At 39.6% G+C, this 13,649-nt stretch overlaps 1 protein-coding gene across 6 annotated transcripts in view; it reads right to left on the reverse strand.

The window, feature by feature from the left end:
* ZFPM2 (zinc finger protein, FOG family member 2) overlaps positions 1 to 13,649 on the reverse strand; it is a 439,542-nt gene that overhangs the window by 337,681 nt on the left and 88,212 nt on the right. For 4 of the 6 annotated variants that reach the window (XM_074943958.1, XM_074943959.1, XM_074943956.1 and 1 more), the window contains one exon: positions 3,682 to 3,840. The exons of the other annotated variants lie outside the window; for them this stretch is intronic. In XM_074943958.1, the coding sequence (XP_074800059.1) occupies positions 3,682 to 3,840 (159 nt within the window). The remainder of the gene's footprint in view (positions 1 to 3,681; positions 3,841 to 13,649) is intronic. 6 annotated transcript variants of the gene reach the window in all.

Below are 13,649 nucleotides of genomic sequence, written 5' to 3' on the forward strand. Positions count from 1 at the left end.
TCAGGGCAGCCCACTGTCTAGCCAGCAGTATACCATCACCATTGAGCCCTTCCTCCACAAGAGGTTCATGGAGTTGGTGCTCCAAGAGCTGGATTTGTGGATGGTCCTGTCAGTGTATACTGACAACATGCTCCTTGTGGTCCAGGACCCGAGCCAACTAGCACGGGTGGAGGCTTGCCAAGCTATCTATTTGGTGGCCTTCTCCACCCAGGTCAACTGGGTCAAAAGCTCCAGCCTGATGGTTGGGGACAGATGGCAGGCAAGCTCCCTCCCACCCACACTCCAAGCCATCCGGTGGAGCATGGGTCTGCTGCTCTATCTGGGTGTTTACCTTTCTGCCATTGATCCCTCCTCCCTGGAGAACTGGGCTGATCTGAGGAACAGGGTGGCAGAGCAGTTGCAGAAGTGGACAGGGCTGCTCCGATGCCTTTCCCTGCATGGGAGTGCACCAGTGATCAACCAACTGGTCCTGCCCATGCTCTGGCACTGTCTCAGCACCCTGAGCCCTCCCCCTGGCCAGCCTCGAGAAGCAAATATTGGCATTCTTTTGGCCAGGGCTGCACTGGGTCTCTGTGGGTTTCCTGAGCCTCCCACTGGAGGAGGGTGGACAGCACCTGTTCTGCCTCCACATTCCGGTCCATAGCTTCCATCTTCAGACCCTGCAGAGGTTCCTTTATGGTTCAGGTTGTTCAGTGTGGAGTGTGCTGGTGCACATCTTCCTCTATGAGTGCTCCGATACAACCAGCAGCTCTTCTATCTCCATGCCAGGGGGTCTCCCGAGACCTTTTCACATTGTCCATCTTTTACCAGGACCTACTCAGGACCTAGAAGCTAGTCTTGGCAAGCAGGTTCATGGGGAGGGCCTCCTCGCAGAGCCCTTGCTACACAACCCCCATCTAGGTGCGCAGGTGAGGGAGTCCCTGTCGATGCACTGGAGCCTGGTTCTGGCTGTTACCACCAGGATTGGAGACTTCATGGACTATAATCAGGGTAACAGGGTGAATCCCATGGCACTTGGCCAGCACATGGAACTCTACATCCTGCATGTCCCCCAGCTTGTGCTCCAGGAGATGAGGGCAGCCCTCACACCTGCCTCTTGCGGTTTTCCTTGAGCGGGTCCTGCGGGAGGGTGCTTCCTGTCTGATCCTGACCCCTGGCCCTCCGTGCTTTCCCAGCCACCCCCTACATACCATCTGAGCCATCTGTGAGACATACAGCCAGTCCATCTCTTAACCACACCCAGGAAACAGCTGAATGTGCTCATGATCCACACCCTTCATTTCCTTATCCTCGTGTCCTGCTCTGACACCAAGTGGCAGGAACTCCGGCTACCCAAGGAGGGAGAGGCATCCCAGTGGGCTAATCCATATTCCACCCTGGTCCCACAGTCCACCAGGCATATTAGTTGGCAGCTCCTTCATGGTGCCATGAGCCCGGGCATGTACCTGGCACGGTTCATGACATCCTCTGACACCTGTTCCTTTTTCAGTGAGAGGGAGACCCTGGCGCACATTTATATCCCATTTTTCCCCACACTTCCTGATTTAAGCACCCTCTATCCATGGCCCCACAAAGTCATGAGACTTCCTCATCAGTCTCCTCCTGGCACTATACCTGGAGGAGGAAGCTGAACAGGGGGTGGGGGATGATCTGCGACTCCGGGGCCTACTTCTGATCCTCCCTCAAGTCATGTCTCTGGAAAGAGTTCCTCTAGGCTGTGTCCACTGGCTCCCTGGATACCTTCGAGGAGTAGTGGGAGCTGTCCAGGGTTCTCTGCTCATTGTCCCCCTCCAGATCCCTGATTTTATATCTGTGAGCCTCACTCCCGTCCCTGTATTTCATTGTTGTCCCCCACAAAAAAACAGCAAGATTTATAAATATACAACTTACTATTGCATGTAAATCAAATAAAATAAGTAAAACACGTTTGCATTCGTTCACAAAGAACAGGACTGTTTTCAGGGATGGGCTCTGTAGAATGGGTAGACTTTCCAAGTAGTATGAATATACAGTGGAAAGCAATAGCTCCATCAGCCCAATATGAATCCTTTCTCAGAGTCCCCTCCCTTTCCCTTGGAGTCATGTAGCATCCTATACAGGTCAGAGAGGACTTGGGAGGAGCTGGCATGCTGACCATCCAAATGAAAGTTAAAGATCTTGAGCTACAACACAAAATGACTATGGAATAATCCCAGTGTCTGGCCAAATATTTCCATTCAACCAAGCAAACTACTATCCAGGGTAAGCATGAGCAACCACTGAGCCCATAATGGGTGCAGTGTTTGCCTACAGCACTAATTTCTTCACACAACGCACAGTCAGCCTGAGGAACTCCTTGCCAGAGGATGTTGTGCCGGCCAAGACCGTAACAGGGTTCAAAAAAGAACTAGATAAATTCATGGAGGATAGGTCCATCAATGGCTATTAGCCAGGATGGGCAGGAATGGTGTCCTTAGCCTCTGTTTGCCAGAAGCTAGGAATGAGCGACAGGGGATGGGTCACTTGATGATTACCTGTTCTGTTCATTCCCTCTGGGGCACCTGGCACTGGCCACTGTCAGAAGACAGGATACTGGGCTAGATGGACCTTTGGTCTGACCCAGTAGGGCCATTCTTATGTTCTTAATGTTAACAGCATTTAGCTTACTGTGTTTTTAAAGTATTTTGTTCGGTCTTAGTATGATCAGCCGTTTAGCTCTGGGATTCAAAACTGCATCTTTGCTTGTTTGTTCTCCTGGGTGCCATATCCTTGCTAAGGATCAACTTACTAACCCTTCCTAACATAGTCATGTGTTTGGGAAACTTACAGAAGTTGTATTTTCTTGCCTTCTCCGCTCTCTGCTACCTACTTCTACGGCAACCAGCACTCTACAGGCCTAAGCTATAACTCTTGACTGCACTCAAAGAGGCTTGTTCCAGTTTGCCTAAGAAAATCATGAACAATAAACTAGAGACCACCAAACCAGTGAGAAAAAATATTCCAATGCCCTGAAGAGAACAGAAAGAAAAATCACTGGAACCAAACTTCCTGGGTCGTTGCGATTAATAAGCCAAACATTACCACAACGGTTCTAGATACTGGATGAGCATCCTTAGCTGCGGAAGACAAACAATAAAACAATCAAATGGAAATCTAGCAGAAGAAAATTAAATCAATTTTTCATAAAAGAGAAACCTTTCTGTCAGCTGGATGGGGAACAACATACCCTGGAGACCAAACCCAGGTTAAGAATGCATTGACATATTTCTTAGTAAAATAAATATATCTTCAATAACCTAAAACTGATGTACCAAAAAGGCATCTACAACGTTAAAAGCCCTCCTTTCTGCAAATCACTGAGCTCACAGTGCTGACAGTGTATCAGTGAGCACTATTTTAATTCAAGAATCCAAAAACACAGCAAGTTTCCTAACATGGGCAAGGAAGTAATGAAGTGGCCTGCTGTATTGCCAGCTCTCTGTCTTATGTGAGGTCCATTTTAAATAGCTCTACCATATTCAAATTTTTGCAGTAATTATTACCAGATTGAAAGATGACTCAACAAGAGTTGATCATTTTCTTATTTTAAGGCTTCATATTCATAGGGCTTTTTCTGCATTTCAAACACCACAAAATGTTTCTGATCAAGTGCACGTGCACGTATCGGTTTCATTCACTCAAGCACTGTGCTGCATTGATTACCTTTATTACAAAAGTATTCCACTTCTTCACAACTCAGATTCTCAGGCTCAAACTCTGCAGAAAAGCTTTCCTCCAATGGAAAGTCTTCTTTTGAGATAATGTCATTTTCTTCAGACAGGCACTCTTCCTCTTCATCCTCAATGGCATCCTCAAGGGGCCCTTTAAAGAGAATCAGGGACACTGTACCAAAATCATCTAACAGTAAAATGAAATAAAAGCCTCATATCTTACAACTAAAGGGCTTTAACTAGGGTCTATTCTTCTATTGCTGTGCTGGGAATTTATTAGAAATGATCAAATAACATTTATCAGATAATTTATCCAATGTATTGCAATCTAAAAATACATTGTGATTTTTCTCATTATTCTGCCAGCTCAGTGAATAGCTCACATATATTTCAAATATGTAAAATATTACTATATTTTTGGAATAATATTTGCAAATTATCTGTTTTGTCATTTATCCAGTTGTGGTATTTAGGCCAGCCATTCCTAATAATGGAAATGGAAATTATATATGCAAACCCCACATGTATACATGGAAGAAGAGCCCTTTTTATGTTGTGTTTGTTAGGTTTTTTTAATGTTACATTGAATTCTAGTACTCATTAAATTTGAGTTACAGACCTGAGTCATCTATCCTTTGAATAGTTAATGCAAATTTCCCCACATTGCCCTGCTATTGGGCCTCAACGCTTCTCTGAAGGGACCACTTAAACAATAATTCTGTAGTCTCCATGGCCACTAAGTCCTTGGCCTCTTTAATGGGGTACCAGTCAGTGGCAATTCTGCTGATTATTTTTTTTGTTTTATGGTCATACAGCTGACAGGAACTGGACTGAGATTACCAATTCATTTCACATAGACCAAACATCCAACAGATGGTAACTATGTTTTGTCACTACTAGCCTGGGGGCAAGGTCAAATTTGCTGATGAGCAAATAATGAGTACACATTATGTTCATTTGTTAATATTAACTACCTGCTAAATACATCTTTCGCAGATACAGAGTTTTACCTGAGATTTTAATAGAGATTGGAAATAATGGAATGTATTTTAATTGAAGTAAGATTTTAAAAAATTCTATACTTTTCAAAATTCATATTAAAAGTGGATTTCAAAAGAGATTTCAAAATATATGGTTGAGACTTGAAGGAAAATTACACCTCTCTCTCTCTCTCTAATGAAAGCATTGCCCCATTTTATAATTGACTGAAGATTTCTTGCTAGAAATGAAAGCTAGTTCTCTCATGAAAAAATGTAATTTGTACTTATAGGATAGTTTTCCAGTATTATTTTTAATACTTCTATAATACTGAGAGGCAGTATATAAATGTTCCTAAATTGCATTAAATGAAGAGGGAAGGATAAAGTTGTTAAAAGAAACAGAATACTGACTGTATTGGAATTTCATATGATTTATTAGGAATCCATGATTACTCCCATTGAATCAAAGCAGTCAAATTCATTTTTGGCTACATTGTGCAACCTTTGCTCTCAGAAATGTGTCTTTACTGAAGTCAATGGGTGAGAGATTCCCAGCTGGCATTGATTTCAATGGAACTATGCCAATTTACACTGCCTGAGAATCTGATACAGTGGGTCCACTTGTCTGAGGACATACTCAACAGTATAAAGTAAGGGTTGCACAATTTAGACCTTTCTCATAAAGCCTGAATCTATGCCCAAAAAAATTATTTGCATATTATCAAAAATGTGCCATTATCATCACCTGCATTTTCTGGCAGTCTTGTGAAAGCCTGTAGCTGAGTGGGCATGGACACAGAGATATGGACACCATCTCATACCTGAGGGTGGGGTGGGGGGGCTGTCACTCCAGAAGAGAGTTGAGCACATATTGGCAGGAAATCTGGGGAGAACTTGGAATGTCTTTGGCATTCCATATACGTATAGAACTTCAATCTCCAGTGCTGGCAGTGAGACACCTTACATGAGTTCTAATTTCAGTTTTAAAATGCAACTTCAAAAACACTCACTGCAAATTACACAATTTTAAATAGGAGTACAGTAATTCCTCACTTAAAGTGGTCCCGGTTAACGCTGTTACGTTGCTGATCAAGTAGGGAACATGCTCGTTTAAAGTTGCACAATGCTCCCTTATAACATCGTTTGGCAGCCGGTTGCAGCTAGCTGGTGGGGGCTTGGAACCAGGGTGGACTGGCAGCCCCCCATATCAGCTCCCCTAAGTTCCCTGTGCTGCAGCCGCCCAGCAGGCTATCAACTGCTGGCATGTGTTGCTCCTGACCTCTGCCTTGGAGCTGCTCCCAGGAGCTTCCTGATTGCTGTGCAGGGGAGGGAGGAAGAGGAGGGCTAATGCCAGGGTGACCCCCTCCCCCATACTCCTGCTCCCCACTTACCCCTTCTCCATATAGAGCAGGGTGGGGACAGGGCTCAGGACGCTGGGTGCAGCTGCTGTCTCAACTTTCTGATCTTTTTTAAGGCAATGTACTACGCGTATCTCTCTCTCCCACACACAGGGTATGTCTCCGTCTGCCATGCTGTCTTCCCTCCCTCCATTCATGCTGCCTTCTAGAGTGTGATGCTACATTAAAAAACAATGTGTTAACCCTTGAGGGCTTGGCCGAATGCTAGGTCATCATTTAGCAGTAAGGCATTCCCTGGGAAATAGCCCACCCTCTTCCACCCTCTAACTTCACCACCACACCAAGCTTCACAATCATTATTGCTCTGTATAGTATTAAATTGTTTGTTTAAAACTTATACTCTGTGTGTGTGTGCATGTGTGTATATATATATATATATATATATAATATAGTTTTTTGTCTGGTGAAAAAAATTTCCCTGGAACCTAACCCCCCCCATTTACATTAATTCTTATGGGGAAATTGGATTCGCTTAACATCGTTTTGCTTAAAGTCGCATTTTTCAGGAATATAACTACAACATTAAGCGAGGAGTTACTGTATATAAAATGATGGCATTTTTGCCAGGTCGGAAAATGACGAATACATTTTATTTGTCATTCTCATCTCTCTTTTGAAGATTTTTATTGAAGACAGGTTCATTTTTTTAATTTAATAGTGATTTTTGTACAATCGCATTCATCCATCAACCTTATAAGAACACCAAGAGGTTAAATTAGAGCTTTTTAAGTGTCTCTGCATCTTTAGGTAAGGTAAGTGAACAGAGGAACAGAAATGTTAAAGAGATTTTCATAATTAATCATTGTAAGTGAGGAAAGTGTATTCACATATATCATTAAAAATCAAAGAGAAGCATTTAAATTGATACACAGAAATCTTGCAGTTTGCAACAGATGATCTACTAAAAGTGCCTTCTACAGTATTCTGATTCTATTAAACAATGAAACTGTTGCTAAGGGGTTTTTATATTTGTGTGGATGGAGGAGAGTGGAGGGGAGGGGTGTAAGTCCAACCATCTATAAACAGGCATAAACATCATGTTCCATATCTTGTCAAAACTGGTCATATGTCTTTCATGTATTTTTCAAGCAGTTTTTATTTGGAAGAAATATAACAGCCCACATTTCAGCAATCTGACTTCCTGCTGAAACATTGGCTTATAGTAATTTTACTTTCCAAATAAGAATTGCTTGGAAAATATATTAAGAACATCTGAGCAATTCAGTTTACATGTATGAGGTGATATTTATGCCTGTTTAGAGATGTTAAACTTTTTGAAGGGGTCACCAGTATGTAGTCAGCACCCTAATAATTACCATTATAAATTAAGGAAAGAATAGATATGCAGTCCGTATATATTCACTGGTGGCTGTCCAGGAAATATACACTTTAGAAGATGCATTAACATTATTTTCAAGTAGTACACAGAATGTCACATATAGTTCAACAAATGTCTGTAGACAGGAGGACATGGCAAATCCAAAAAGCAGAAAGGGGGTTGAACTTATGGTGGTTGATTGGTTGGTTGGTTTAAATGAAGCTCAGATTAAAAACATTTTTTATCAAACATTTTGTGGGTAGATGCCAAATACAGATACACATATATAATTCCCCAATTTGTGCTACAGAAGTGTAAATTTCATCACATGTACGCAAAATCAGATTGTATGTGTACATCTGAATGTGGTTTTATTTTGTGCATACACATCCAGATGCCGATACACAAATCCCCAATATGTGTACTCTAATTAAGAAATGCTTGCCTATCTAGACATCTGCAGGCACAGATCAAAGAATCAACCACATACACAATGCTCAGGGACAAAAGTCCGTCCCTAAAAAAAACTATGCTGACCTTTACTGAAAATGAATGGTTACATTCAGCTAGGGGTTAACAGGTAGATATGTTTCTAATTTTAATGATTCCATTGCATTTTATTTCATTATTAATCCATTTAAAAATTGATCCTGCATCCAATTCTGCTATCCTAATTCATGCTACCTTACTCTGTAAGTAGTTCCACTGAAATCGATCCTGTCCAGAATTTTAAATCTGTAATTTGAATGTGACTATCTTAATTTAAAATTAAAGTCACAAGGACAACAATAACAATGACATTAAAAAGAGTGGAGGTCCTGAGTTCTCTGATACGGTGTTTTCCCCTCAATTGTCTGTTTTCACTAACTTTGCTTATGTTACTTACAGCACTTTAGATTACTGATTGCAGCTTCATCAGTTCCTAGCAGAGCCGGTGCTAGGCATAAGCCGGCTAAGCAATTGCTTAGAGCCCCCAGCAGCTCAAAGTGGCCCCTATTAATTATTAGCATGTGTTGAGTGGGGAGGCCCAAAAAATATTCCTGCTTGAGGTCCCCAATGGGCTAGCCTCCTAGAATGAGTTTAGACTACATTGTGCTTCCTTTTAATTCCTTGCTTTAATTTAATGATGTTACCAGTTACTAATCATGCTTTTCATTTTACTGAACAATTACAGTATACATACATTTCTTATGTTCCTATTTCATTGTCATTTATTTCAACGTAGACAAGCTCCATTCCTTATTTTGTTGGAAAATGTATTGAAAACAGAGTTGGCAGAGTGTGAAATATTGACACCAACAAAACATAAAATAAAGCAGCAACAGTGCAAATCAAAATAATTCCAACTCCTAAAACTCTTCTTTGATGTGAGTGCCAACTGGCTTGTGATGGGATTAGATCCTTGAAATCAAATAATAAAATTTAAACCCCAGAAGGTTTAAGAGTTTAGCTAAATGGTTAAGTCCAGGGGAATATGGTACATTTTTTTCTTTTATTCTCACTTCCATAAACTTGTGTTTTGATTTTTATAGTGTTTTCTTAGTAGGGCTGTGTAAAAACATTAGATGTAATCTAGGAAAAGGTGAACTTCAAGTGCTTCAGATTATTTAGATAACTTGATAAGCAGTTACGAATTTCCAAATACACTTAGATAAAAAAGCTTAGTTTCTGATCTTAAAGAAGCTACTGTGTAGGCAACTGAATTCTCCATTTCTCCCCCAAGATTTCAAACTGAAAGCTGGGAAAATGTTTACTACAGACCAGGTCTCAGTTTCTACCTTCCATATTGACATGTGAGGTTTTTTTGTTTTTTAATAACCAATTTTATTCAGATGTCCATAATCCTAAAATAACAATTAAAAATAAATAAAATAAGGGCAATAGACACTAGAAACATAAGTAAAATTAATGACAGCAATGAAGGAGTGAATTCAGTAAGGAACCTGGTGGCTTAGTGGGCACAGTAGTCCACTTCAGGAAATCACCACATATAATTTGATACAAATAATAATATCTAGCCAGGAGAGGCTGATGAGTGAACTCCATGTTCCTTCATGGAGAAAATTACTTCTGATTAAGGCCACTTGGCAGAGCAGTGTGGGGAAATCGGAACTCTAGTTCCCTAATTTGTATCAGATTTAAAGACATGCAAGCACATTTTTTTAGTATGTTTAGTCTCTTAACAGTTAAAACATAAATATTTACCTTCACTTTACATACATAAAAAATATATATAAAAGTTAAGGTAACTGACCATTTTTATACAGCACAAAATAGACACGACACTAGCAGCCCTGATCCCTACTCTCTAAAGATAAAAGTAAATACAAATCTAAAAGGGCAAGAGACGTACAAAAAATGTGACTAAAAACATTTCAGACAGGCAAGATGGGAGTGAAATGTCGTAAGAAAATAGCCCTAAATTCCTTTAAAGGAGAAAATGCCTATTAAAATTAAACACTTCTTCATGAGACAAACTGCACCTGACCCTATAGGCACTCTGGGTCTAATGCACCAATGCACTTCTCCAGTTTTACTAGTGTAACTCCAACGAAATCAGTGGGGTTAGAATGGCATAAAACTGGAGAAATGCAATAGTGAATCAAGTCCTTTGGTTCCAATTCATCAGCCCATTGGTAAGCAGCAAAGCACTTAAGCATGTGCTCAAAGTTAAGCACATGTTTAAGGGCTTTGCCACACAGAAATAGCCTTAACCATGTCTTTGCTTAATGCTGTGGGAAAGTCTCTCTGATATCCTTAACCCATTAAGTCATGAGTGGTTAACTACCTTCCTAGTCAACCAGCATTCTGACAGCAGCATCATAAAACAATCCTCTTAGCAAATTAAAAATACTTCAGAATGGCTGGGTAGAGGATAATGAGATATAATTAGTAGTAGTAGTAGTAGTATTTAATAAGTCTTTTCTAAAAGCCATTATACACTGCTGAGTCATACAACTTGGTGGATCCACGGGATGAATTTTGTATGATCTTGCTGAAACTCTGAAAATTTCCCCCAACGATGCACTGCCATGAATATAATACTATTAAACTGTGTTAAAACCAAGGTACTAGGTGTGAATAAGCTTATAGACAGAAGGGGCATGTTTTTTGGAGAATTAATCCATTTGTTTTTCTTTTTGAACAAGAACATTTTCTTCTAAACATAACCAAAGAAAAAGGCAACACCAGTGAGCCAACAAGCTTATATTAGGTGCGCTGGAAATGTTTCTATCAGTTTCTAAAGATTAAGCCAAGAATATTGAGAGGATAGCACAGTGTTCAACTTGTCTCATTTTAAATGTGGAGGGTGAAGAGAAGACATTACGAAGTGGTCCAGGGACTTCCATTTCTTGAAAAACATCAGAAGAATGGACATTAGACATTAGGACATTAGAATAGCTGGTTCAACCTGGTCCATTCCAAAGATAAATAATTTGTTCTTCAAAAAGTAATTTTTTGAAGCCCCAAGAAGAAGTAATCTCTGGTCAGCATGATTTGACAGCACCCTAAGCAGTTCTGAACTCAGTCAGCAGCAAGAAAAACATCCCAGCTTTTCCCTCAACTTGATGAAAGAAATTTGAATGAGGAGTTCCTGCAAACATGCCCCAAAGTTCCTCCTCCAGCACATCACTGTCTTTCCTCAAAGTGACAGAACTGCTTTTCAAATTACACTGGTTCATCAACTTTATAGTGGACAAAACTGTAAATACCAAATCATTGTCTTCTGCCAATGTGAAGACATGGAGTGTTGAAACATAGAAGATGAGCCCATGTTGATGGGAGTAAAATGATAACATCAATATAGCAATGAGAAGGAATACAAGCAATACCTTTACAGTTACTTAGTTTCCATTTTTTGGCTTTTAACTCAGGGCCAGGACACCAAGACTCCATTCAACCACCATCGATCGGACTACCAAGGTTATAATATTCCTCACAGGATGGGAACCTCACAAGCTAGGACAATATGGTTGAGTCATGACATCCAAAATTTATGAAACAGGGCTTTTGGCTCATACTGTCAACTTCAAGGATGCTTTAGATTTTTTTCTTATTAGGTTCTCTCTCCCAAGCTAGAAACATGTGACATGATTCTATGACTATCTTTCAGAATTACTGAACTCACTTTGATTCTCAGTTAATGCTGATTCCAAATGGCCATCAATTTTCACTGGAGAGTAAATCAAAGCTAGCCTAATATCTTCATTACGCAGTTCCCACCAATATGGGAAGCAATAGCGAAGCCAGGCAGTTAAATTCCAGTCTCCTGCTTCTTGGCAGCATATAGCAATACATAGTAAGCCAACTGTAAGATGAGTATCTTAAAATTATAATGCACACTCCTAGCAACAAGTGATTGGCAGTCAGACACACACCACCATATTTGTTCAGTTAAGTGGAAAAACTTAAATATCATTCACGCTTACCATTCTGATAAAAAGAAAAGGAGTACTTGTGGCACGTTAGAGACTAACAAATTTATTTGAGCATAAGCTTTGCTCAAATAAATTTGTTAGTCTCTAAGGTGCCACAAGTACTCCTTTTCTTTTTGCGAATACAGACTAACACGGCTGCTACTCTGAAACCTGTCATTCTGATAAATAGTATCAATCTAATAATTAAAGAAAACTATTCTCTGTTTAGACTATGGTGGTGCTCTGTTAAACTTAACAAAATCATTTTTGCAATTCTCAGATGTCCTAATTTTAGATTTTCAACAGCTCAACGCAGATGCCAACTTGTAGATATTCATTACCTTGCAAGCACGCCTTAAACTCCTCAGATACATCTGCTTTATGTATACTGGTGATAGTTTAAATGTTTCTTAAGTTTTGAAAAATTCAGACAGTTTGAGAGATACTCCATATACTTTTTAATGAGCAATACTAGTGGAACCAGTTATCTCAAATTGGTGGAAACTTTGTAAATGCACCTAGTGTACAACAATTTAATGAGATAAGGTAGGGAAGAGAGGTGCTCTTTGGACACCGTTAATCCACACCAATCTGATGTAATTGAGTTTAACAGGAAGAATAATGCTGTATTTCTGTAAAACACACACACACACACACACACACACGCACGGATTTATTTTAAATGAGCAAGTTCTTCCTGCAGCAACTTACTTTTAACACAAGTTGCATCAGGGGATCTGGTAGGAAGGAAACATTTTTATTAATTTTTTCCCTTATCTGCAAGAAGAATGTTGATTTTTTTTTTCATTTACGTTCTTTGCCTGCAGGTAGCAGACCAAGAGAATCATATAGTAGAAATTTTTCCTTTTGATTAATTTCTTTCCATGTGTTATGTTATTTCGTATATATAATTGATTTCAGGTTTTGCTTGTAGCTGTACATCTTTTTTATATCTGTACCCACTGCCTTCCTTCAATCAAAAAAGTTGAAGGAAATTACCTGAATTTTGTTAAGTTTATTAAAAAAGAGCTCTGTGAGTATTTAAATTGAGTTTTGAAATGCTAATACAAGAAAGATATTAGAGAATTTTAATGGTGGGTTCAATTTGACCCACAGACAATTGTAGAAAGGGTCAAATTTTATTCAAATTATTTCTTTACAGTAAAAAATATGAACCCTTTGATTTTATAAAAGTGGATTAATATTCTTCACTGCGAGATCTTTGGCACTTTGGTGCATGACAGTATTAACTCTGCTTGTGCGTAAACTTTTCAAAGATCTTTAAATGTTCTAGAAATTTGGAGCTTCACTTTCGTCTTGTCTTCCTTTCGCTATTATCCACAAGGCCACAATGAAACTACTGAATGACTATTTTTATTTCCTTCTTAGAGCCTAGGTCAGAATACTTTCTAACAAATGAAAGTGTTGAAAGGGTGTGGTTCCAAAATATGCATGAATGTTTAAGGATATATGGAATTCCACAAGTTAACCTTTAGAGCTCAAGTTTCAGTTCTATGGAAAAGTACGTGTTGTAATACATTTCTAATCAAATTCCTTTTTAAGTGGTCTCCTTCCAAAAGTGCACATTTTGACCACTTCAATAGCAATAAGCTATTGTCTTTATTGTGCTAGATCAGAAGAGAAGTCATCTCTTCTATATGACCATCCTAAAATGCACAAAACAATTTTATTATTATTCTTAAAATATATGTGGTGTGGAGTGAAGGGACCCTTGTGGCTGTTTTGTGACCCCATTGGTGGAATAATAAGTACAAGAGAACTGTATGGGCACCAGTGAATTGGGTCCCTTTTGTGTGGTACAATAT

Source organism: Natator depressus, chromosome 2 (assembly GCF_965152275.1).
Source record: "Natator depressus isolate rNatDep1 chromosome 2, rNatDep2.hap1, whole genome shotgun sequence".
Lineage (NCBI taxonomy): Eukaryota > Metazoa > Chordata > Testudines > Cheloniidae > Natator > Natator depressus.